The sequence below is a fragment of the Cuculus canorus genome, chromosome 35 (assembly GCF_017976375.1).
Source record: "Cuculus canorus isolate bCucCan1 chromosome 35, bCucCan1.pri, whole genome shotgun sequence".
NCBI classification, from domain to species: Eukaryota; Metazoa; Chordata; class Aves; order Cuculiformes; family Cuculidae; genus Cuculus; species Cuculus canorus.
The window spans coordinates 316,709-340,379 of NC_071435.1; the positions used below are offsets into that span (position 1 = coordinate 316,709).

Consider the following 23,671-nt stretch of genomic DNA (forward strand, 5'->3'; position numbering starts at 1 on the left):
TTTGATACCAATAAACCCCCGCTTCGTACTGGGGACTGGGACTGGGGGAACTGGGAGGGGACTGGGAGGGGACTGGGGGAACTGGGAGGGGACTGGGGGGGACTGGGGGGGGACTGGGGGGGACTGGGAGGGGACTGGGGGAACTGGGAGGGGATGGGGGGGACTGGGAGGGTATTGGGGAGGACTGGGAGGGAACTGGGGGGAACTGGGAGGGGACTGGGGGGGACTGGGAGGGGACTGGGGGGAACTGGAGGGGACTGGGAGGGACTGGGAGGGTATTGGGGAGGACTGGGAGGGAACTGGAGGGGACTGGGGGGGATTGGGGGGAACTGGGAGGGGATTGGGAGGGACTGGGGGAACTGGGGGTTACTGGGAGGTACGTAGGGGAACACTGGAAAGCACTGAAGTCCCCGCGGCCGCCATTGCCCGAGCGATGACGTCACCCAAAGCCCCACCCCCGACCGGAAGCGGAAGCTGCGGTGCCCGGAAGTGGCGGCGGGGCGGGGGCCGCGCGGCGCGGAGCGGGTGAGGCGCGGGGGGGGAGGGGCGAGGGGAGGGGGAGGGGAAGGGGGGAGGAGCCGCGGCCGCCTGTGACCCCCCCCGCCCCTCCCCCCCAGGCCGCCATGTCGCAGCCACCGCCCCCGGAGCCCCCGCGGCCCCCGGAGCCCGAGGGGGGGGGAGGGGGGGGCCCCGCGGAGCCCCGCGCCGACACCGCGGCCTGTGAGTGGGGGGGGGGCTACGCGGGGCGGGGGGACCGCTGGGGGGTGATGGGGGGGGGAGCTGTGGGGCGGAGCTGTGGGGCAGTGGGGCATGGGGGGGGCTCTATGGGGCGCTGTGGGGCGGGGCTATAGTGGGGATCTATGGGGTAACGGGATGGGGCGGGGCTCGATGGGGCGGGGCTATGGGGAATGGGGCGGGGCTATAGGGGAATGGGGGCTATGGGGAATGGGGCGCTATGGGGTGGGGCTATAGGGAATGGGGCGGGGCTATAGGAATGGGGGGCTATGGGGTGGGGCTATAGGGAATGGGGCGCTATGGGGCGGGGCTATGGGGAATGAGGCGCTATGGGGTGGGGCTATGGGGAGTGGGGTGGATAGGGAATGGGGTGGGGCTATAGGGTATGGTGCTCTATGGGGCGGGGCTATAGGGAATGGGGTGCTATGGGGCGGGGCTATAGGGAATGGGGTGCTATGGGGCGGGGCTATGGGGAATGCGTCTCTGTGGGGCGGCGCTGTGGGGCGCAGTGGGGCTGAGGCTCCGCGGTCGCCGCCGCAGACCGCCCGGGCTCGACGCAGTGCGGCCGCTGCCTCATCACGTTCCCGGACGCGGCGTTCGCCGCCCGCCACGCCAAACGGCAGCACCCGCGGGACTTCGCGGCGGCGGCTCTGCGCGGGGCGCTCTTCGTCTGCTTCGTCTGCGCGCGCCCCTTCGCCTCCTCCCCCGCGCTGCTGCGGCACCAACGCGCCCACGGGCCGCCCCCCGCCCGGGCCCCCCCCGCGCCGCCGCCCTTCGCCTGCACCGAGTGCGGACGCGGCTTCGCCCGGGAGGGGGCGCTGCACGGGCACTACATGCGGCACGCCAGGGGCGAGCTCAGGGGGCGGGGCCGCGGGGGCGGGGCCTAGCGGATCACGTGCTCCGGTGGGGAATAAAGCGGTTTCTCGCAGCGGGCGGGGCCTCGCAGATCACGTGTTCTAGGTGGTTAAAGGGCTGGTCTGGGGCGGCGCCTCGCGGGTCACGTGTTCTAGGTGGGTAATAGTGACGGGGCGTGGCTTGGAGTTGGGGGCGTGGTCAGCCATGATTGGCTTATTTAAGGGGCGTGGTTTATTGGGGCGGGGCCAACCCATATATGGGCGTGGCTTATGGAGGGGTGGGGGCTCACAGATCACGTGTTCTAGGTGGTTCATTGTCTCAGGGCGTGGCTTGGAGTAGGGGTGTGGTCAGTACTGATTGGCCAGTTTAGTGGGCGTGGTTTATTGAGGGGCGGGGCCAAGCCATATACGGGGTGTTGTGAGGGGGTGGGGCCTCGCGGGTCACGTGTTCCCAACAGGAAGTGAATAAAGCGCAAAGACGGCAGCGGCGCAGGTGGTTTATTGGGGGGGCCACAAACACGTGGTGAGTGACATCACGGGGATCTCCCCCTCCCGGTGTCACATGACCTCAGGGCCCCCCCCATCTCCCCAATGTGACATCACAGCGGCGATGCCGCCGCCCTCCCCACCTGTGATGTCACCGACCTCCTCCTGACGTCGTCACCCCCCCAACGACATCACCCGCGAGGCGATGACGTCCCTCCCGGTTCTGAGATCCCGGCAGCGCCGCGGGAGGGGTCCCGGCGGGGGGCTCACAGCTCCCCCCTGGCGTGCAGCATGTAGTGCTCGTGGAGGTCGGCCACGAGGCCGAAGGCTCCGGCGCACTCGGTGCAGCGGTACGGGGGGGGGCGGCGGCGGCGGCGCGGGGGGGCGGCGCGGCGGGGGAGGGGCGTGCTGGGGGGGGTGAGGGGCGGGGGGGCTGCGGCGGCGCCTCCGCCCGTGTTCGCAGCGGTGAGCGCCGAGCGCCGCGGGAGCCGCGAAGCCGAGGCCGCACTCGGCGCAGATGTAATGGAACGGGGAGGGGGCGCCGCGGGGGGACGGCGATGGCGGCGGCGGTGGTGCTGCGGCGCTGCCCCTCCCCCCGCCGCCCGCCGCCCCTCCCCCCGCCGCGGGGGGGCCCTGCGGCCGCTTCCGCCCCACGTGGTAACTGCGGTGCACCTTCAGCGCCCGCGACGTCCCGAAGCCGCGGCCGCACTCGGGGCACTCGTGCCACTCGGCCGCCCCTCCCCCGCCCCCGCGGCGCACCGAGACCCCCCCGGGACTCGCCCCTCCCCCCTCGGCATCCGGGAACGGGCGGAGATCCTCCGGGGGGCGTGGCCGGGGCCCTGCGGGGGGAGGGGGTGTCAGGGGGAGGAGCTTATGGGGTGGGGAGGGGCTTAGGGAGGGGCTCGATGGGGCAGGGGAGGAGCTTAGGGAGTGAGGGAGGGGCCCGATGAGGGCTGGGGGAGGGGCTTAAGGAATGGGGGAGGGGCTCGATGGGTGGGGAGGGGCTTGATGGGTGGGGGAGGGGCTTAAGGGATGGGGAGGGGCCCAATGAGGGCTGGGGGGGCTTAAGGAGTGGGGGAGGGGCTTAAGGGGTGGGGAGGTGCCCGATGAGGGGTGGGGGAGGGGCTTAAGGGGGGGCTTAAGGGGTGGGGGAGGGACTCGAGGGCTGGGGAGGGGCTTAAGGAGTGGGGAGGGGCCTGATGAGGGCTGGGGAGGGGCTTAAGGAGTGGGGAGGGGCCCGATGAGGGCTGGGGAGGGGAATGATTGGGGAGGGGCTTAAGGGGAAGATCAGAGGAGGGGTTTGGAAAGGGGGAGGGGCAAAGATGGGGGAGGGGAAGGGTCGTGGCGTGGGGGAGGGTCTCGGGGGGGGGATGGGGGGGCGGTACCTGCGCAGCCGTTCGCGGGGGGGGTGGGGGGGGCGCTCTCCCCCGACGACACCGACGTCGCCTCCTCCTCCTCCTCCTCCTCCTCTTCCTCCTCCTCCGGAAGCGCCGAAAGCCCTGCGGGGGGGGAGGGGGCACCCGTGGCACCCCCAGCGCCCCCCGGAGCGCCCGGTGCCCCCCGCGCCCCCCGGCGCCCCTCACCCGTGGACACGGCCTCCTCCTCCTCCTCTTCTTCTTCCTCTTCTTCCTCCTCCTCCTCCTCCTCCTCCTCCAGCGCTCCGTCCTCGCTCCCCCCCGACTCCCCCGGGCGTCGTCCGTCCGACATCATGGCCGCTCTGCGCCGCCACCGCCGCCATCGCCCACCGACCCCCGCAGGCCCCGCCCACAGCCCCGAGAGCCCCGCCCACAACGCACTGACTCCTCCCGCTGTGTCCCAAGCCACGCCCCCTTGCCTCGAAGCCACGCCCTGCTCAGCCAAACCACGCCCACATCACGCCTAACCCCGCCCATCCCATACACCACGCCCATCCCCTTTGTAGCCCCGCCCCTCGAGCCCTAAGCCCCGCCCCTTCGTACAAGCCCCGCCCACTCGCCCCTCCAACCCCTCCTTCCCGATTCCCCGCCCACCGACCAAGCCCCGCCCCCACACGCTAAGCCCCCGCCCACACCCCGCTCCCACAATGCCCCGCGACCGCCCCACAGCGAGGGAGGGGCCCTGCGGGGGCCTCAGGGCGTCCCGGGTTTTGGGGGGGGCGGGGGGGGGAGCCCCGTCCCCGCCCCACAGTGCCCCGCGCGGTCCGGGTCCGCCCCCGCCCCACAATGCCCCGCGCGCCGCGCCGCGCTCACCGCCCGCAGCCGCTCCCGTCCGCCGCCGCGCGCGCGTGCGCGGGAGGGCGAGGGGGCGGGGCCGGAGCGCAAGGACACGCCCCCACGCCGCTCCGTGGCCTCCGCGCATGCGCGGGATAGAGGGCGCTCGGGCCCCGCCCTGCTCACCCCGCCCCTCTCGCCACGCACATGCGCGGAGCGAAGAGGAGCTTGGACACGCCCCCTCCCCGCCGCGCGCATGCGTACAGCAGGAAGAGGGGAATCCCCGGGCGGGGGAGGGGCCGGAAGTTGGGGTTTCCCCTCAGGCCCCGCCCCCTCCCCTCGGTTTCGCGCGTGGGAGCCGTAATTAATGGGGGGAGCGTAATTAATGGGGGGAGGGTAATTAATAATGGGGGGCTCCGCCCCGCGGGAAACAAACAGCGCCCACGGGCCGAAAGTGGGGCAGGGGGCGAGGGGGGGGGGGGGGGGGCTGTGGGCGCCGCTATGGGGAGGTGTGGGGCAGCGGCTCCCTATGGGGCAGGAGGGCCCTATGGGTCGGAGGGGTTCCCTATAGGGCGCTATGGGTCAGGGCTCGCTGGGGTCCCTATAGGGCGCTATGGGTCACGGTTTGCGATAGGTCAGGGTTGTTATAGGGCGCTATGGGTCAGGGCTCGCTATAGGTCCCTATGGGGCAGTGCGGTGCCTGTGGGTCAGGAGAGTTCCCTATGGGTCGGGGGGTCCCTATAGGGCGCTATGGGTCACTATGGGCGCTGTGGGGGTCCCTGTGGGTCGGGGGGGAGTCCCTGTGGTTCTCGCTGTGGGTCAGAAGAGGTCCCTGTGGGTCGGGGGGGGTCCCTGTGGGTCTCGCTGTGGGTCGGGGGGGGTCCCTGTGGGTCTCGCTGTGGGTCAGGAGGGGTCCCTGTGGGTCAGGGGGGTCCCTGTGGGTCTCGCTGTGGGTCAGGAGGGGTCCCTGCGGGTCGGAGGGGTCCCTGTGGGTCTCGCTGTGGGTCAGGGGGTCCCTGTGGGTCGGGGGGTCCCTGTGGGTCAGGGGGTTCCCTGTGGGTCCCGCTGTGGGTCGGGGGTTCCCTGTGGGTCTCGCTGTGGGTCAGGGTTCGCCGTGGGGCGCGGTGGGGCGGGGGTGGGGGCGGGGCGCGTTCCCCGCTAATTGGGGGGCGGAGGGGGCCGGGATTTAGGGGGCGCCCCACAGGGTCCCCCCAGCGATGGGGCTGCGGCTGCTGGCGCTCAGCGCCCTCCTGCTCGGTGCGTGCGGCTGTGGGGCGGCTATGGGGCGGCTGTGGGGCTGGGGGATCCCATGGGTGCTGGGGGGGGGCTATGGGGGTTATGGGATCCCATGGGTGCTATGGGGCGGCTATGGGGCAGGATGGGTGCTATGGGGCTGTGGGATCCCATGGGTGCTGTGGGGCAGCTATGGGGCGCTATGGGGCTGGGGGATCCCATGGGTGCTGGGGGGGGGGCTATGGGGGTTATGGGATCCCATAGGGGCTATGGGGCAGCTATGGGGCGCTATGGGGCTGGGGGATCCCATGGGTGCTGGGGGGGAGCTATAGGGGTTATGGGATCCCATAGGGGCTATGGGGTGGCTATGGGGCTGTGGGATCCCATGGGTGCTATGGGGCAGCTATGGGGCAGGATGGGTGCTATGGGGCTGTGGGATCCCATGGGTGCTATGGGGTGGCTATGGGGCGCTATAGGGTGCTATGGGGCAGCTATGGGGGTTATGGGATCCCATGGGGACTATGGGGCGCTATAGGGTGCTATGGGGCAGCTATGGGGGTTATGGGATCCCATGGGTGCTATGGGGCAGCTATGGGGCAGGATGGGTGCTATGGGGCACTATAGGGGCTCTAAGGCTGCTCTGGTTCCTATGGGGCTATAGGGTGTGGGGCATTCCAGGTGGTTCCATAGGGTCAGATGGGTGCTCGGGGGCTATAGGGTCTCTATGGGTGCTATAGGGTCCCTATGGGTTCTATGGGACCTGTTGGGTCTCTATGGGTGCTATAGAACCCTATGGGTCCTACAGGTCTCTATGGGTGCTATTGGGTCTCTATGGGTGCTATAGGGTCCCTATGGGTCCTACAGGTCCCTCTGGGTGCTATTGGGTCTCTACAGGTGCTGTTGGGTTCTGTGGGTGCTATAGGGTCTCTATGGCTTCTATGGGGTTCTATGGGTGCTATAGGTTCCCTATGGGTGTTATAGGGTCCCTATGGGTGCTGTTGAGTTCTATGGGTGCTATAGAACCCTATAGGTCCTACAGGTCCCTATGGGTGCTACTGGGTCTCTAGGAGTGCTGCTGGGTTCTATGGGGGCTATAGGGTCTCTATGGGTGCTATAGAACCCTATAGGTCCTACAGGTCTCTATGGGTGCTGTTGGGGGCTCTATGGGTACTATTGGGTCCTAAGGGTGCTGTGGGGTTCTATGGGTGCTATAGGGTCTCTATGGGTTTTCTGGGGGCTATAGGGTCCCTATGGGGCTCTGTGGGTGCTATGGGGCTCTGTGGGTGCTATGGGGCTCTATGGGTGCTATGGGGCTCTGTGGGTGCTATAGGGTCCCTGTGGGCTCTATGGGGGCTATGGGGCTCTATGGGGGCTATGGGGCTCTATGGGGGCTATAGGGTCCCTGTGGGCTCTATGGGTGCTATGGGGCTCTATGGGGACTATAGGGTTCCTATGGGTGCTATGGGGCTCTATGGGTGCTATGGGGCTCTATGGGTGCTATGGGGCTCTATGGGGGCTATAGGGTCCCTGTGGGCTCTATGGGTGCTATGGGGCTCTATGGGTGCTATGGGGCTCTATGGGTGCTATATGGTCCCTATGGGCTCTATGGGGGCTATAGGGTCCCTGTGGGCGCTATGGGGCTCTATGGGGCTCTATGGGGGCTATAGGGTCCCTGTGGGCTCTATGGGGCTCTATGGGTGCTATAGGGTCCCTGTGGGCTCTATGGGTGCTGTTGGGTCCCTATAGGAGCCATAGGGCCGCTCTGACCCCTGTGCCCTCGTGTCCCCCCAGTGACGGTCGGACCCTGCGGGGGGGTCCCCACGCCCTTCCCCCGCTGCCACCCCGGCAACGAACCCCCCCGAGATGCCACCACCAAGGGGGGACCCATCGCCACCTCTCCGGGAGGGGACAACTTCATGGTGGGCACCAATGGAGATGTGACCGTAGAGGGGACGGAGCAACCGGATGTCACCAAAGACCCTGAGGACACCTCAGACCACGTCACCGAAGACCCCCGAGATGCCACCACCGAGGAGGGACCCATCGCCACATCCCCGGGAGGGGACAGAGCCACCGCAGCCCAGGGAGGGGACGTCCTCGTGGCAGCGACCGAGCGTCCCGGTGTCCCCGACTGCTCTGGGGATGCCCCCGAAGCCCCCCGAGATGCCACCACCACAGAGAGCCCCGTCCCCACCCCCCCAAGATGTGACCCAACTGCGGTGGCCCACGGTGGGGACGTCCTGGTGGAGGGGACAGAGGAACCGGATGTCACCAAAGACCCTCAGAACACCTCAGACCACGTCAGTGAGGTCAACAGAGAGGAAACCACTATGGTGGGATCCATCGCCACATCCCAGGGAGGGGACAACTTTGTGGTGGGCACCAATGGAGATGTGACCATGGAGGGGACGGAGCAACCGGATGTCACCGACCAACCTGAGGGCACCTCAGATGACGTCACTGAGGTCTACGGAGAGGAAACCACCATGGTGGGACCCATCGCCACATCTCAGGGAGAGGAGAACCTCGTGGTGGGCACCAATGGTGATGTCCTCATGGAGGGAACAGAGCAGCTGGATGTCACCAAAGACCCTGTGGACACCTCAGACCACGTCACTGAAGCCCCCCGAGATGCCACCACTGAGGAGGGACCCATGGCCACCTCCCCGGGAGGGGACAGAGCCACCGCGGCCCAGGGAGGGGACGTCCTCGTGGCAGCGACCGAGCGTCCCGGTGTCCCCGACTGCTCTGGGGACGCCCCCGAGGCCGACAGAGAGGCCGTGACCACGGTGGGGACCACCACAACGTCCCAAAGATGTGACCCAACTGCGGTGGCCCATGGAGGGGACGTCCTGATGGAGGGGACAGAGGAACCGGATGTCACTGAAGACCCTGAGGACACCTCAGACCACGTCACCGAGGTCTACGGAGAAGAAACCACCATATCCGGACCCATCACCACATCCCAGGGAGGAGACAACCTCGTGGTGGGCACCAATGGAGATGTCCTCATGGAGGGGACGGAGCAACCTGGTGTCACCAAAGACCCTGAGGTCACCTCAGATGACGTCACTGAGGTCTACGGAGAGGAAACCACCATGGTGGGACCCATCGCCACATCCCAGGGAGGGGACAACCTCGTGGTGGGCACCAACAGTGATGTCCTCATGGAGGGCACGGAGCAACCTGGTGTCACCAAAGACCCTGAGGACACCTCAGACCACGTCACCGAAGACCCCCGAGATGCCACCACCGAGAAGGGACCCATTGCCACCTCCCCGGGAGGGGACAGAGCCACCGCGGCCCACGGAGGGGACGTCCTCGTGGCAGCGACCGAGCGTCCCGGTGTCCCCGACTGCTCTGGGGACGCCCCCGAGGCCGACAGAGAGGCCGTGACCACGGTGAGAAGCACCACAACGTCCCCAAGATGTGACCCAACTGTGGTGGCCCACGGTGGGGATGTCCTGATGGAGGGGACGGAGCAACCGAATGTCACTGACCAACCCGGGGTCACCTCAGGACACCTCAACGTGGTCAACAGTGAGGAAACCACCATATCCGGACCCATCACCACATCCCAGGGAGGAGATGACCTCGTGGTGGGCACCAATGGTGATGTCCTCATGGAGGGGACGGAGCAACCGGATGTCACCGACCAACCTGAGGTCACCTTAGATGACGTCACTGAGGTCTATGGAGAGGAAACCACCATGGTGGGACCCATCGCCACATCCCAGGATGGGGACAACTTTGTGGTGGGCACCAATGGTGATGTCCTCATGGAGGGGACGGAGCAACCGGATGTCACCAAAGACCCTGAGGACACCTCAGACCACGTCACCGAAGACCCCCGAGATGCCACCACTGAGGGAGGACCCATCGCCACCTCCCCAGGAGGGGACAGAGCCACCGCGGCCCAGGGAGGGGACGTCCTCGTGGCAGCGACCGAGCGTCCCGGTGTCCCCGACTGCTCTGGGGTCGCCCCCGAGGCCGACAGAGAGGCCGTGACCACGGTGGGGACCACCACAACGTCCCAAAGATGTGACCCAACTGTGGTGGCCCACGGTGGGGACGTCCTGGTGGAGGGGACAGAGGAACCGGATGTCACCAAAGACCCTGAGGACACCTCAGACCACGTCACCGAGGTCTATGGAGAAGAAACCACCATATCCGGACCCATCTCCACATCCCAGGGAGGGGACAACTTTGTGGTGGGCACCAATGGAGATGTCCTCATGGAGGGGACAGAGGAACCGGATGTCACCAAAGACCCTGAGGTCACATTAGATGACGTCACTGAGGTCTACGGAGAGGAAACCACCATGGTGGGACCCATCGCCACATCCCAGGGAGGGGACAACCTCGTGGTGGGCACCAATGGTGACGTCTTCATGGAGGGGACGGAGCAACCGGGTGTCACCAAAGACCCTGAGGTCACCTCAGACCACGTCACCGAAGCCCCCCAAGATACCACCACCGAGGAGGGACCCATCTCCATGTCCCCGGGAGGGGACAGAACCACCGCGGCCCAGGGAGGGGACGTCCTCGTGGCAGCGACCGAGCGTCCCGGTGTCCCCGACTGCTCTGGGGACGCCCCCGAGGCCGACAGAGAGGCCGTGACCACAGTGGGGACCACCACAACGTCCCAAAGATGTGACCCAACTGTGGTGGCCCATGGAGGGGACGTCCTGGTGGAGGGGACGGAGCAGCCGGATGTCACCGACCAACCTGAGGTCACCTTAGATGACATCACTGAGGTCTATGGAGAGGAAACCACCATGGTGGGACCCATCGCCACATCCCAGGGAGGGGACAACCTCGTGGTGGGCACCAATGGGGACGTCTTCATGGAGGGGACGGAGCAACCTGGTGTCACCGAAGACCCTGAGGACACCTCAGATGACGTCACTGAGGTCTACGGAGAGGAAACCACCATGGTGGGACCCATCGCCACATCCCAGGGAGGGGAGAACCTTGTGGTGGACACCAACAGTGATGTCCTCATGGAGGGGACGGAGCAACCGGGTGTCACCGAAGACCCTGAGGACACCTCAGACCACGTCACCGAAGCCCCCCGAGATGCCACCACCGAGGAGGGACCCATTGCCACCTCCCCGGGAGGGGACAGAGCCACCACGGCCCAGGGAGGGGACGTCCTCGTGGCAGCGACCGAGCGTCCCGGTGTCCCCGACTGCTCTGGGGACGCCCCCGAGGCCGACAGAGAGGCCGTGACCACAGTGGGGACCACCACAACGTCCCAAAGATGTGACCCAACTGCGGTGGCCCACGGTGGGAACGTCCTGATGGAGGGGACAGAGCAACCGGATGTCACGAAAGACCCTGAGGACACCTCAGACCACGTCAGTGAGGTCAACAGAGAGGAAACCACCACATCCGGACCCATCGCCACATCCCAGGGAGGAGACAACCTCGTGGTGGGCACCAATGGAGATGTGACCATGGAGGGGACGGAGCAACCGGATGTCACCGACCAACCCGGGGTCACTTCAGGACACCTCAACGTGGTCAACAGAGAAGAAACCACCATGGTGGGACCCATCGCCACATCCCAGGGAGGGGACAACCTCGTGGTGGGCACCAATGGTGACATCTTCATGGAGGGGACGGAGGAACCGAATGTCACCAAAGACCCTGAGAACACCTCAGATGACGTCACTGAGGTCTACGGAGAGGAAACCACCATGGTTGGAGCCATCGCCACATCCCAGGGAGGGGACAACTTTGTGGTGGGCACCAATGGTGACGTCTTCATGGAGGGGACGGAGCAACCGGATGTCACCGACCAACCTGACATCAGCTCAGACCACATCACCGAAGCCTTTGGAGATGCCACCACCGAGGAGGGACCCATCGCCACCTCCCCGGGAGGGGACAGAGCCACCGCGGCCCAGGGAGGGGACGTCCTCGTGGCAGCGACCGAGCGTCCCGGTGTCCCCGACTGCTCTGGGGACGTCCCCGAGGCCGACAGAGAGGCCGTGACCACGGTGAGAAGCACCACAACATCCCAAAGATGTGACCCAACCGCGGTGGCCCACGGTGGGGACGTCCTGGTGGAGGGGACAGAGCAACCGGATGTCACCGACCAACCTGAGGTCACCTTAGATGATGTCACTGAGGTCTACGGAGAGGAAACCACCATGGTGGGACCCATCGCCACATCCCAGGATGGGGACAACTTTGTGGTGGGCACCAATGGAGATGTCCTCATGGAGGGGACGGAGCAACCGGGTGTCACCGAAGACCCTGAGGACACCTCAGACCACGTCACCGAAGCCCCCCGAGATGCCACCACCATGGAGGGACCCATGGCCACATCCCAGGGAGGGGACAGAGCCACCGCGGCCCACGGAGGGGACGTCCTCGTGGCAGCGACCGAGCGTCCCGGTGTCCCCGACTGCTCTGGGGTCGCCCCCAATGCCCCCCGAGACGCCCCCCACGCCGCCCCCTCGCTGGCGGCCATCCCTCCCCCTCCCTCCAGGCCCCCTCCCCCCCCCCGGCACCCCCCAGGGCCTCTCGGGGGGGTCCCCTGCACCCCTCCCCCCCCTCCTCCTCCCCCTCCTCCTCCTGCCCCTCCCCCTCCTCCTCCGCCCCTGAGCCCCTCCCCCCTATTTATTGCCCCCCCCCGAGGCCCTCACGTGTTCTTAGCATGTTCTTAGCGTGTTCTTAGCGTGTTCTTGGTGTGTTGATGCCCCCCAATAAACTCGAGGGCAGCGGCTGCTCAGAGTCACCGTTCATTTTTTGGGGGGGATTGTCCCCCCCCTTCACCCCCCCTTTCACCCCCCATAGAGGGGGGGGAGGGGAACCAGGAGGCCAAGAAGGCCCCTCCCCCCCCCCCCCCATTTGCGCCATTTCCTTCCTCAAAGCGGGGACCCCCCCCCTTTACCCCCCATATGGACCTTGGGGACCCCCCCTCCCCCCCATAGGGGACATTGGGCCCCTCCCCCCCATAGGGACCCCCTCTATGGGTCTCAGACCCCCCCAGAAGGGCCGTTTGGGGCGGGGTGGGGGAGGGGCGTGTCCTTAGGCCCCTCCCCTTCCCTCCTCCCCCCCCTTCTCCCCCCCCCATTTAAAGCGGTTCCAGCACCTCTGGCTCCGATCCGGCCATGGGGGGGGGCGGCGCGGGGGGGGCGCTGCTGGCGGCGCTGCTGCTCACAGGTAACCCCCCAAAGCCCCCCAAAGCCCCCCAATGCCCCAAACCCCCCCTTCACCCCCACCCCGAGTCCCTATTGGGGGGGAAATGGGGGGTCCTGAGTCCCTATGGGGGGAAAGGGGGGTTCTCAGAGTTCCTATGGGGGGGAAAAGGTGGGTCTCGGGGTCCCTATGGGGAGAAAAGGGGGATGTTGGGGTTCCTATGGGGAGAAGTGGGGTCTCGGGGTCCCTAGGAGGGGAAAAGGGGGATGTTGGGGTCCCTATGGGGGGAAAGGGGGGGTCTGGGGGTCCCTATATGGGGGAAAAGAGGGGTCTCGGGGTTCCTATGAGGGGAAAAGGGGGCTCTCGGGGTCCCTATATAGGGGAAAAGGGGGGTCTCTATGGGGAAAAGGAGGGTCTCGGGGTCCCTATGAGGGAAAAAGGGGGATGTTGGGGTCCCTATATGGGAGAAAGGGGGGTCCCATGGTCCCTATGGGGGGAAAGGGGGGGTCTCGGGGTCCCTACATGGGGGGGAAAAAGGGGGATGTTGGGGTTCCTATGGGGGGAAGGGGGGTCTCAGGATCCCTATGGGGGAAAAAGGGGGGTCTCGAGGTCCCGATGAGGGGGAAGGGGGCTCTCAGGGTCTCTATGGGGTGAAAAAGGGGGGGTCTCGGGGTCCCTATGGGGGGAATGGGGGTCTCGCCGTCCCTATGAGGGGAAAAGGGGGATGTTGGGGTCCCTGTGGGGGGGAAGGGGAGTCTCGGGGTCACTATGGGGATGTTGAGCCATCCCGGATGCGGATGAATCACGGGGGGGGGGCGGGGGCGGGGGGGGGCACTTCCTTCCCATTAGTCACTATGGAGGGGAGGATGTGGGGCAGGGACCCGCTATGGGGGGATGTGGGGCAAAGGCGTCGCTGTGGGTCCCTAGGAGTCTCGGGGGTCCCTGTGGGTCGCTATGGGGCAGGGGTTCCTTATGGGTCCCTCTGGGTTCCCTATGGGGCTGGGGGCTTCCCTATGGGGCAGGAGGTCCCTATGGGTCCCCATGGTTCCCTATGGGGCAGGGGGTTCCCTATGGAGCAGGCGATTTGCTATGGGCCCCTATGGGGCAGGAGGTTTGCTATGGGTCGCTGTGGGGCAGGCGGTTCCCTATGGACCCTGTGGGTTGCTATGGGGCAGGGGGAGCCCTGAAGGTCCTTATGGCTCTCAGGGGTCCCTATGGGTCCCCATGGCTCCCTATGGGGTAGGGGGTTCCCTATGGGTCGCTATGGGTCTGTGGGTCGCTATGGGTCTCTGCCCCAGCCCGAGGGCTGCGCTGCCCCCTCTGTGACCCACGGGGCTGCCGGGACGTCACCTGTGACCCCCCCGCGATCTGCTGGAGAACCTCACTGAGCACCGCCCGCGGTGAGGGATCCCCCCATGACCCCCAGTGACCTCTGACCCCCCCCGGGACCCCGGAGGAAGGGGCGGGGGTCTCTGGGTCCCTATAGGGGTGGGGGAGGGGCACCTGGATCCCATTTGGGGGTGGGGAGGGATGGGGGGGCCCTGGGTCTCATGCCATTGGGGGGGTTTGGGGGGTCTCTGTGTGCCATTGGGGGGGTTTGGGGGGTCCCTGGGTGCCATTGGGGGGGTCTCTGGGTGCCATTGGGGGGGGTTTGGGGGTCCCTGGGTGCCATTGGGGAGGTTTGGGGGGTCTCTGGGTACCATGGGGGGGTTTGGGGGTCCCTGGGTGCCATTGGGGGGTCTCTGGGTGCCATTGGGGGGGGTTTGGGGGTCTCTGGGTGCCATTGGGAGGGTTTGGGGGGGTCCCTGGGTGCCATTGGGGGGGTTTGGGGGGTCTCTGGGTGCCATGGGGGGGGTTTGGGGGCTCTCTGGGTGCCACTGGGGGGGGGGGGTTGGGGTGTCCCTGGGTCCCACGGGGGGTTTTGGGGTGCCCCTGACCCCCCCGCAGCGGGCCGGGTGCTGCGCAGGGAGCTCGGGGGGGGCTGCGCTGTCCCGGGCGCCCCCGATGTCCTCATCACGTTCCGCTCACACGGAGAGGAGGTGACGCTGTGGGAGGGGACGGAGACACCGGGACCCCCCGAACCGCCCAACAACGGCACCCGCGGGCCCGGTGAGGGGGAGGGGCGGCGGGGGGGCTATGGGGCGGAGGGGGTCCCTATGGGAGAAAGGGGTCCCTATGGGGGGAGGGGGTTCCTATAGGGGGAAAGAGGGTTCCTATGGGGGGAGAGAGGGGTTCCCTATAGGGGGGAGGGGATTCCTATAGGGGGAGAGGGGCCCTATGGGGGTGAGAGGGGGTCCTTATGGGGGCGGAGGGGGTCCCTATGGGGGAGGAGGGGCCCTATAGGGGGGAGAGGGGGTCCCTATGGGAAGAGAAGGGGGTCCCTATGGGGGGAGGGGGTTCCTATAGGGGGAGAAGGGCCCTAAAGGGAGAAGAAGGGTTCCCTATAGGGGGGAGAGGGGGTCCCTATGGGGGAAAGGGGGTCCCTGTTGGGGGGGGAGGGGGTTCCTATGGGGGGAGAGGAGACTTATAGGGGGGAGAGGGGGTCCCTACGGGGGGGAGAGGGTCGATCCCGGTATTGGGGTCCCTCTGGGGTGGGGGAGGGGCAGCAGACAGCGGGTCAGACCCCTCCCCTCCCCCCCAGCCCCTCCCCCCCCGTTCTGCCCCACCTGCGACTCCACCGACGGCTCCTGCGAGCGCCCCTCCCCCTCCCTGCGCTGCCCCCGCCCCCACGACGCCTGTCTTGACGTCATCACCCGAGCGCCCGACGGTGAGGGGAGGGGGGGAATCCCTATGGGGGGGGAGGAGAAAGGGGGTGTGTGCCTAAGGGGGGAGGGGCCATTATGGGGGGGAGGGGCCATGGGGGGTCCTTATGGGGTGTGGGGGTGTCCCGGGGGGGGTTCTCTGGGAGTGGAGGTGTCCCGGGGGGTCCTTATGGGGTGAGGGGGTGTCCGGGGGGGGTGTCTCTGGGTGAGGGGGTGTCCCGGGGGGGTCTCTGGGGGTGGGGATGTTCCGGGGGGGTCTCTGGGTGAGGGGGTGTCCCGGGGGGGTCTCTGGGGGTGGGGATGTTCCGGGGGGGTCTCTGGGTGAGGGGGTGTCCCGGGGGGGGTTCTCGGGGTGAGGGGGTCCCCCTGACGCTGTCCCGCAGGGGGGGAGGAGGTTCGGCTCCGCGGTTGCGGCTCCGGTGGTCGCTGCGCGGGGCTGTTCGGGCTCGAAACCGGATCCGATTCGGGGCGGAGACTGGAACTGAGGTGCTGCCGGGGGGGGAAATGCGAGAGAGGTGAGACTGGGAGGGACTGGGAGGGACTGGGAGGGGAGTGAAGGGGACTGGGAGGGGAATAAAGGGGACTGGGAGGGGAGTAAAGGGGACTGGGAGGGACTGAGAGAGGAACGAAGGGGACTGAGCTATACTGGGAGGAGACTGGGAGGGAATTGGGTGCACTGGGAGGGAACCGAGAGGGGATGGGGGAACTGGGGAGGGTCTGGTTTATACTGGGAGGGGACTGGGTTATACTGGGAAAGGACTGAGGGGGACCGGGAGAGACGGGGCAGGGAGAGTGGGGGGCACTGGGATCTACTGGGAGGGACTGGAGGGCACTGGGGGTGCTGTTATGGGGAGGGGGGGCTGAGCCCCCCTAAGGGCACTGGTTCATACTGGTCTGTACTGGCAGAGGCAGAGCTGCCCCCCTCCGGGCTGCGCTGCTGGGCCTGCGACGGCCCTGAGCCCCATGGCTGCGCCCCACAAGTGCTGCACTGCAGGGGGGGACTGACGCGCTGCGCCCGCGCCCGCACCCTCGGTGAGGGGGATGTGGGGCGCCGTGGGGCGGGGTCTGGCTATGGGGCAGGGGCGCTATGGGGCAGGGTCACTATGGGGCAGGGCCTCTCTTGGGCTCTGTAGGTCTTGCTATGGGGCAGAGTCTCTGGGTCTTGCTATGGGGCTCGCTATGGGGCAGGGTCTCTCTGAGTCTCACTATAGGGCTCGCTGTGGGTCAGGGTCTCACTATAGGTCTCACTATGGATCTCGCTATGGGTCAGGGCTTGCTGTGGGTCTCGCTATGGGTCAGGGCTTGCTGTGGGTCTCGCTATGGGTCAGACTCGCTACGGGTCAGGGCTCGCTGTGGGTCTCACTATGGGTCTCGCTATGGGTCGGGTCTCGCTATGGGTCAGACTTGCTATGGGTCAGGTCTCGCTATGGGTCTCGCTATGGGTCGCTCTCCCCCCAGACCCGTCGGGGCAGCCGTGGCTCCTCCGGGGCTGCGCGTCCCCCGCGTGGTGCGACAGCGCCGTGGGGCCGGGGGGGGCTCTGCCCCACTGCTGCCATGGGGCGCTCTGCAACGGGGACCCCTCCGACGCCGCCCCACGCCTGCCCCACAGCGCCCTCAGCCTCCTGCTCGGCCTCCTCATCGCCTCACACCTCTGACCCCCGATCTATGGGGAGATGTGGGGCTGAGACGCCTACACCCCCCTCACTATGGGGCAGAGGCGCCTGGGCCCCACTCTATGGGGAGATGTGGGGCTGAGATGCCTACACCCCCCTCGCTATGGGGCAGAGGTGCCTGGGCCCCACTCTATGGGGAGATGTGGGGCTGGGACACCCGGGGCCTCTTTGCTATGGGGCAGAGGCGCCTGGGCCCCAATCTGTGGGGAGATGTGGGTCCCCCCCCATTATTTCTCATTAATTAATTAAAGCCTTTCATTAATTGCATGGTCTTTTTTTTTGGGGGGGGGGGATTCCCCCCTCCCTCTGCCCCACAACTTGGGGGTCCCAGGGCCCCGCCTGCCCCCCAGGGGTTTCGGTCCCGCCCAGGTGGGGCTGGGTGGGGCCGCCCTCCCCCCGCCGTGGGGCTGAGTCACTTGGGGGGCAGGGCAGGGCCGTGGGAACCGGGATGTGGGGCAGAGCTATGGGCCTGTGCTATGGGGCAGGTGGACCACGCTATGGGGCTGATATATGGGTCAGGGAGGCCGTGGACCACGCTGTGGTGCTGATCTATGGGTCAGAGAGGCCGTGGGCTGCGCTGTGGGGCTGATCTATGGGTCAGGGAGGCCGTGGGCCGCACTATGGGGCTGATCTATGGGTCAGGGAGGCCATGGGATACGCTATGGGGCTGATCTATGGGTCAGAGAGGCCGTGGGCTGTGCTATGGGACTGATCTATGGGTCAGGGAGGCTGTGGGCCGCGCTGTGGGGCTGATCTATGGGTCAGGGAGGCCGTGGACTACGCAGTGGGGCTGATCTATGGGTCAGGGAGGCCGTGGGCCGCGCTATGGGACTGATCTATGGGTCGGAGAGGCCGTGGGCCGCGCTATGGGGCTGATCTATGGGTCAGGGAGGCCGTGGGCCGCGCTATGGGGCTGATCTATGGGTCAGGGAAGCCGTGGGCCGTGCTATGGGGCTGATCTATGGGTCAGGGAGGCCGTGGGCCGCGCTATGGGGCTGATCTATGGGTCAGGGAGGCCGTGGGCCGCGCTGTTGGGCTGATCTATGGGTCAGGGAGGCCGTGGGCCGCGCTATGGGGCTGATCTATGGGTCAGGGAGGCCGTGAGCTGCGCTATGGGGTGCGCTATGGGGCGGGGAGCCCCGGGGCGCCCCCACCCTGCCCCACCCTTTCCCCGCGCCCTTAAACGGGGGCGGCTGCGCCCCACGGTGCGGACAAGGCCGAGATGTGGGTCTGGGCTCTGGGGGGCGACCCCCGGCTGCTGCCCCTAATGCTGCTGCTGCTGCTGCCAGGTGGGGGGCAGGGGGGCACCTGGGGGGCTGGGGGGGACTGGGGGGGCAGGGGGGTCATTTGGGGAGCAGAGGGTGACAGGACTTGGGGGGGGCTGAGGGTGGACTTGGGGGGCGGGGGGGCACTTGGGGGGCAGAAGGTCTCCTGGAGGCCTTCTATGGGGCACTTGAGGGGCAGAGGGTGACAGGATTTGTGGGGCAGAAGAGGCAGGGGGGCACTTGGGGGCAGAGGAGTTGCTTGAGGGGCAAGGGGGCCACTTGGGGGGCAGAAGGTGACAGGACTTGGGGGGGGGCTGAGGGAGGACTTGGGGGATGGGGGGGCACTTGGGGGGCAGAAGTTCTCCTGGAGGTCTTCTATGGGGCACTTGGGGGGCAGAGGGGAGAGCTGGGGGCTGTGGGGCCGGGTCCCCTGACGGCGCGGTGTGGGGCAGGCGCCGTGGGGCTGCGCTGCCTGAGCTGTGGGGCAGAGCCCGGCGGGTGCCGTGGGGCGAGTGAGGACTGCGAGAGCGGCGTCTGTGGGGAGGCCTGGGCCGACGCCACCTGGAGTGAGTGGGGAGATGTGGGGCAGGGGGGGTCCCTATGGGGCACAAGGGGTCCCTATGGGTCCATATAGGGCAGAGATGGTCCCTGTGGGGCACAAGGGGTCCCTATGAGGCAGGGGGGGAGGTCCCTATGGGGCTGGAAGATGTGGGGCAGGGAGGTTCCCATGGGGCTGGGGGGGGGTCCTTATAGCTCCCTATGGGGCGGAGGGGGGGTCCCTATGGGGCAGGGGGGCCCTATAGGGGGATGTGGAGAGGGGGGAGTCCCTATGGGGCAGGGGGTCCCTATGGGGGGATGGGGGGCAGGGGGGGTCCCTATGGGGGGATGTGGGGTGGGGGGAGTCCCTATGGGGCAAGGGGGGGTTCTCTATGGGGCAAGGGGTTCCTATGGGTGGATGTGGGGTGGGGGGGGTCCCTATGGGACAGCGGGGGTCCCTATGGGGGGATGTGGGGGGTCCCTATGGGGCTGCCCCCCCATCTCCCCGCCCCTGCATTGGCCACGCCCCCACACTGTCAATCACTCATGACACCGCCCCCTCTCTGCTCCCACCTCCTCTGACCACGCCCCCTCTCTAACCCCGCCCGTTCGTTCTCTAACCCCGCCCCCTCTGTGTGTCCCCGCCCCCCGCAGGCCACGGGCGCCTCTCGCTGCGGTGGCGCGGCTGTGGGCGGGGCTTGGCCGGTTCCACCGCTCGCGCCCTCGAGCTCGGCGGCCTCGTGGTGTTCGCCCGGAGGAGGCAGTGCCGGGAGGAGGCCTGCAACGGGGAGCTGGGGGACAGCGGGGGGCACCCCGGTACGGCACTGGGAGGGAATTGGAAGGGACTGGGAAGGGATTTGGGGTCACTGGAGGGGACTGGGAGGGAATTGGGGTCACTGGGAGGGACTGGGAGGGGTTTGGGGGTCACTGGAGGGGACTGGGAGGGAGTTGGGGGCACTGGAAGGAGAGCAGGAGGGACTGGGAGGGAATTGGAGGGGACTGGGAGAAGAGTAGAAGGGACTGGGAGGGAACTGGAGGGACTGGGAGAAGAGTAGAAGGGACTGGGAGAGAATTGGAGGGGACTGGGAGGGAATTGGGGGCACTGAGAGGAGAGCAGGAAGGACTGGGAGGCACGGGGAAGGTATTTGGGGTCACTGGGAGGAGAGTAGGAGGGACTGGGAGGGAATTGGAAGGATTGGGAGAAGAGTAGAAGGGACTGGGAGAAACTGGGAAGGCATTAGGGGTCACTGGGAGGGACAAGAAGGGGCTGAGAGGGATTCGGGGGCACTGGGAGGGATTCGGGGGTCACTGTAAGGGGACTGGGAAGAACTTGGTGGGGACTGGCGGGCACTGGGAGGGTACTGGTCTGAACTGGGGCCACGCTGCCCCCCCCCGCCCCGTTGCCAGGCAACAGCAGCGCTCAGGCGCCCAATGGGCTGCGCTGTTATGGGTGTGCGGACGACGGCCCCTGCGACGCCCCCTCCATCGTGGAGTGCTACGGGGACCTGAACGCCTGTTTCCATGGCAACGTCACCATGAGCCTGGGTAAGCCACTGGGAGGGAACTGGGAGGGAATGGGGTCACTGGGAGGGGACTAGGGTCACTGGGAGGGGACTGGGAAGGCACTCGGTGTCGCTGGGAGGGGATTGGGAGGAGACTGGGGGCACTGGGAGAGGACTGGGAGAGACTGGGGCACTGGGAAAAGATTGGGAGGGGACTGGGGTCACTGGAAAAGGATTGGGAGGGACTGGGAAGGTGCCGGGTGGTACTGGGAGGGGATTAGGGTCACTGGGAGAGGATTGGGAGGGCACTGGGGGTCACTGGGAGGAGACTGGGGACACTGGGAGAGGATTGGGAGGAGACTGGGGTCACTGGGAGGGGATTGGGAGGGGTCTGGAGTCACTGGGAAAGGATTGGGAGGGACTAGGAAGGCACTGGGAGGAGACTGGGGTCATTGGGAGGGGAGTGGGAGGGCACTGGGTGTTACTGGGAGAGGACTGGGGGCACTGGGAGAGGATTGGGAGGGCACTGAGTGCACGGGGTGTCACTGGGAAAGGATTGGGAGGGACTGGGGTCACTGAGAGGGGATTGGGAAGGACTGGGAATGCACTGGGTGTCACTGGGAGGGGATTGGGAGGAGACTGGGGTCACAGGGAGGGGACTGGGGGTCACTGGGAGAGGATTGGGATGGACTGGGAGGCACTGGTGTGTACTGGTGTGTGCCGGCAGGGGGGCAGTGGCAGTGGCAGGAGCTGCGGGGCTGCGCGCGGGCGCAGGGCTGTGAGGGGCACCGCGGGGACGAGGCCGTGGGGCTGAGCGGCTCCTGCTGCACCGGCAACCTCTGTAACCACGGCAACGGCACCGGCGACGCCGCCAAAACCTTCTTCGCGCCCGACCGGCCTCGCCTCGAGCTCCTCCCCCACGGCCACGGCCCCACCGCCCACCCCGCCCCCACCAAGATGGCCGACGGCGCCACCAAGGTCAACGGGACGCACAAGACGGTCAATGAGAGCCTTAATAGGGGCAATGCTACAACCAACATGGCCACCACCCAAGCCAACATGGCCGCCAGCACTACTGACACCAATAAGGTCAATGCAGGCGTCAACATCAACTTGGCCAACACCAATATGGCCACCACAGACCCCCATATGGCCACCATAGACCCCAATATGGCCGCCATAGATCCCAATATGGCCGCCATTGACCATGATGTGGCCACTGGTGATCACGGTGCGGGTCCCGGAGACAAGATGGCGGCTGGCAGGGCGGGACGCAAAGATGGCGCCAAGGGGCGTGGCCAAGCCCTGGGGGGGGTGGGGTGGCTCCTCCCCCTCCTGCTGCTGCCCCTGCTCTGAGGGACCCCCCCCAATAAACAGCCCCCAGTTTGGTACTGGTGACACCAGTTGGGCTCCAGTGGCACCAGTTGGGGGGGGGAGGCTCCCAGTTGTGTTCCAGTGGCACCAGTTGGGTTTGGGGGGCTCCCAGTTGGTTTCCAGTAGCACCAGTTTGGTGTGGGGGGCTCCCAGTTTGGTACTGGTGACACCAGTTGGGTTCCAGTGACACCAGTTGGGTTTGGGGGGCTCCCAGTTTGGCAGCGCCCCCTCACGGCCCCAAATTCCCGCTTTTCCCCTCAAACTTCCCCCAAATGCTATTTTTTACTCCAAATCCCTTCACAAACGCCCCATAAACCACAACTTTTACCTCAGATCTTCTCCAGTTTCCCCCAAATGCGATTTTTACCCCATATCCCCTCACAAACCCCCCAAAAGGCATTTTTTTACCCCAAATCCCCTCACAAACCCCCAAAATTGCTATTTTTTTACCCCAAATCCCCTCACAAAGTCCCCCAAATGCTACATTTTACCCCAAATCCCCTCACAAGCCTCCCAAAATGCTGTTTTTTACCCCAAATCCCTTCACAAACCCCCAAATGCTATTTTTTACCCCAAATCCCCTCACAAAACCCCCAAAATGCTATTTTTTACCCCAAATCCCCTCACGAAGTCCCCAAAATGCTATTTTTTCACCCCAAAACCACAACTTTCACCTCAAATCTTCTCCAATCTCCCTTCCAACACTCCAAGAATACATTTTTAACCCCAAATCCCCTCCCAAACTTCTTAAAACTACGATTTTTACCCCAAATCTCTTCACAAACTTCTTAAAACTACGATTTTTACCCCAAATCTCTTCACAAACTCCCCCAAATCCCAACTTTTACCTCAAATCCTCTCCAGTTCTCCCGCAAATGCGACTTTTTCACCCTGAATCCCCCTCATGAACCCCCAAAATGCTATTTTTTACCCCAAATCTCCTCAACAAAACCCCCAAAAGGCTTTTTTTTACCCCAAATCCCCTCACGAAGCGCCCAAAATGCTGTTTTTTACCCCAAATCTCCTCACAAAACCCCAAAAATGCTGTTTTTTACCCCAAATCCCCTCACGAAGCCCCCAAAATGCTATTTTTTCACCCCAAACCCACAACTTCCACCTCAAATCTTCTCCAATTTCCCCTCCAACTCCCCAAGAATACATTTTTAACCCCAAATCCCCTCCCAAACTTCTTAAAACTACGATTTTTACCCCAAATCTTTTCACAAACTCCCCCAAATCCCAACTTTTACCTCAAATCCTCTCCAGTTCTCCCGCAAATGCGACTTTTTCACCCCGGATCCCTCTCATGAACCCCCAAAATGCTACTTTTTACCCCAAATCTCCTCACAAAACTCACAAAATGCTGTTTTTTACCCCAAATCCCCTCACGAAGCCTCTAAAATGCTATTTTTTACCCCATATCCCCTCACGAGCCCCCAAAATGCTATTTTTTCACCCCAAATCCCCTCACGAAGCCCCCAAAAGGCATTTTTTACCCCAAATCTCTTCACGAACCCCCAAAATGCTATTTTTTACCCCAAATCTCCTCACAAAGCCCCCAAAAATGCTATTTTTTCACCCCAAAACCACAACTTTCACCTCAAATCTTCTCCAATTTCCCCTCCAACTCCCCAACAATACATTTTTACCCCAAATCTCTTCACAAACTCCCCAAAATCCCAACTTCTACCTCAAATCCTCTCCAGTTCTCCCACAAATACGACTTTTTCACCCCGAATCCCTCTCATGAACCCCCAAAATGCTACTTTTTACCCCAAATCCCCTCACGAACCCCCCAAAATGCTGTTTTTTACCCCAAATCCCCTCACGAACCCCCAAAATGCTATTTTTTACCTCAAATCCCCACAGAACTCTCAAAATGATATTTTTTACCCCAAATCTCCTCACA

At 65.4% G+C, this 23,671-nt stretch overlaps 3 protein-coding genes across 5 annotated transcripts; 2 read left to right on the top strand and 1 right to left on the bottom strand.

The window, feature by feature from the left end:
• Positions 1 to 386: 386 nt before the first annotated feature.
• Positions 387 to 1,957, top strand: LOC128849917 (zinc finger protein 576-like). Its single transcript, XM_054052630.1, has 3 exons — positions 387 to 525; positions 618 to 720; positions 1,276 to 1,957. Exons 2-3 carry the CDS (start codon positions 624 to 626, stop codon positions 1,620 to 1,622), a joined length of 444 nt encoding a protein of 147 aa, XP_053908605.1. The 5' UTR covers positions 387 to 525; positions 618 to 623; the 3' UTR covers positions 1,623 to 1,957.
• A 104-nt stretch (positions 1,958 to 2,061) lies between these two features.
• ZNF575 (zinc finger protein 575) lies at positions 2,062 to 4,645 on the bottom strand. Of its 2 annotated transcripts, XM_054052628.1 has the most exons (4): positions 4,304 to 4,645; positions 3,659 to 3,792; positions 3,461 to 3,574; positions 2,062 to 2,914 (listed from the first exon to the last, which is right to left on the bottom strand). In XM_054052628.1, the coding sequence occupies exons 2-4, from the start codon at positions 3,783 to 3,785 to the stop codon at positions 2,250 to 2,252; spliced, it is 906 nt and encodes a 301-aa protein (XP_053908603.1). In that variant the 5' UTR covers positions 3,786 to 3,792; positions 4,304 to 4,645; the 3' UTR covers positions 2,062 to 2,249. The 2 variants fall into 2 exon arrangements, with proteins under 2 accessions (XP_053908603.1, XP_053908604.1); XM_054052629.1 differs by lacking the exon at positions 4,304 to 4,645 and having other exon boundaries at positions 3,659 to 3,937.
• Positions 4,646 to 12,588: 7,943 nt separating this feature from the next.
• Positions 12,589 to 21,808, top strand: LOC128849904 (urokinase plasminogen activator surface receptor-like). 2 transcript variants are annotated; one of them, XM_054052597.1, is made up of 10 exons: positions 12,589 to 12,673; positions 13,948 to 14,049; positions 14,597 to 14,758; positions 15,291 to 15,416; positions 15,795 to 15,926; positions 16,318 to 16,443; positions 18,802 to 18,915; positions 19,541 to 19,702; positions 20,294 to 20,431; positions 21,116 to 21,808. In XM_054052597.1, exons 1-10 carry the CDS (start codon positions 12,622 to 12,624, stop codon positions 21,742 to 21,744), a joined length of 1,743 nt encoding a protein of 580 aa, XP_053908572.1. In that variant the 5' UTR covers positions 12,589 to 12,621; the 3' UTR covers positions 21,745 to 21,808. The 2 variants fall into 2 exon arrangements, with proteins under 2 accessions (XP_053908572.1, XP_053908573.1); XM_054052598.1 differs by lacking the exon at positions 16,318 to 16,443.
• Positions 21,809 to 23,671: the final 1,863 nt, after the last annotated feature.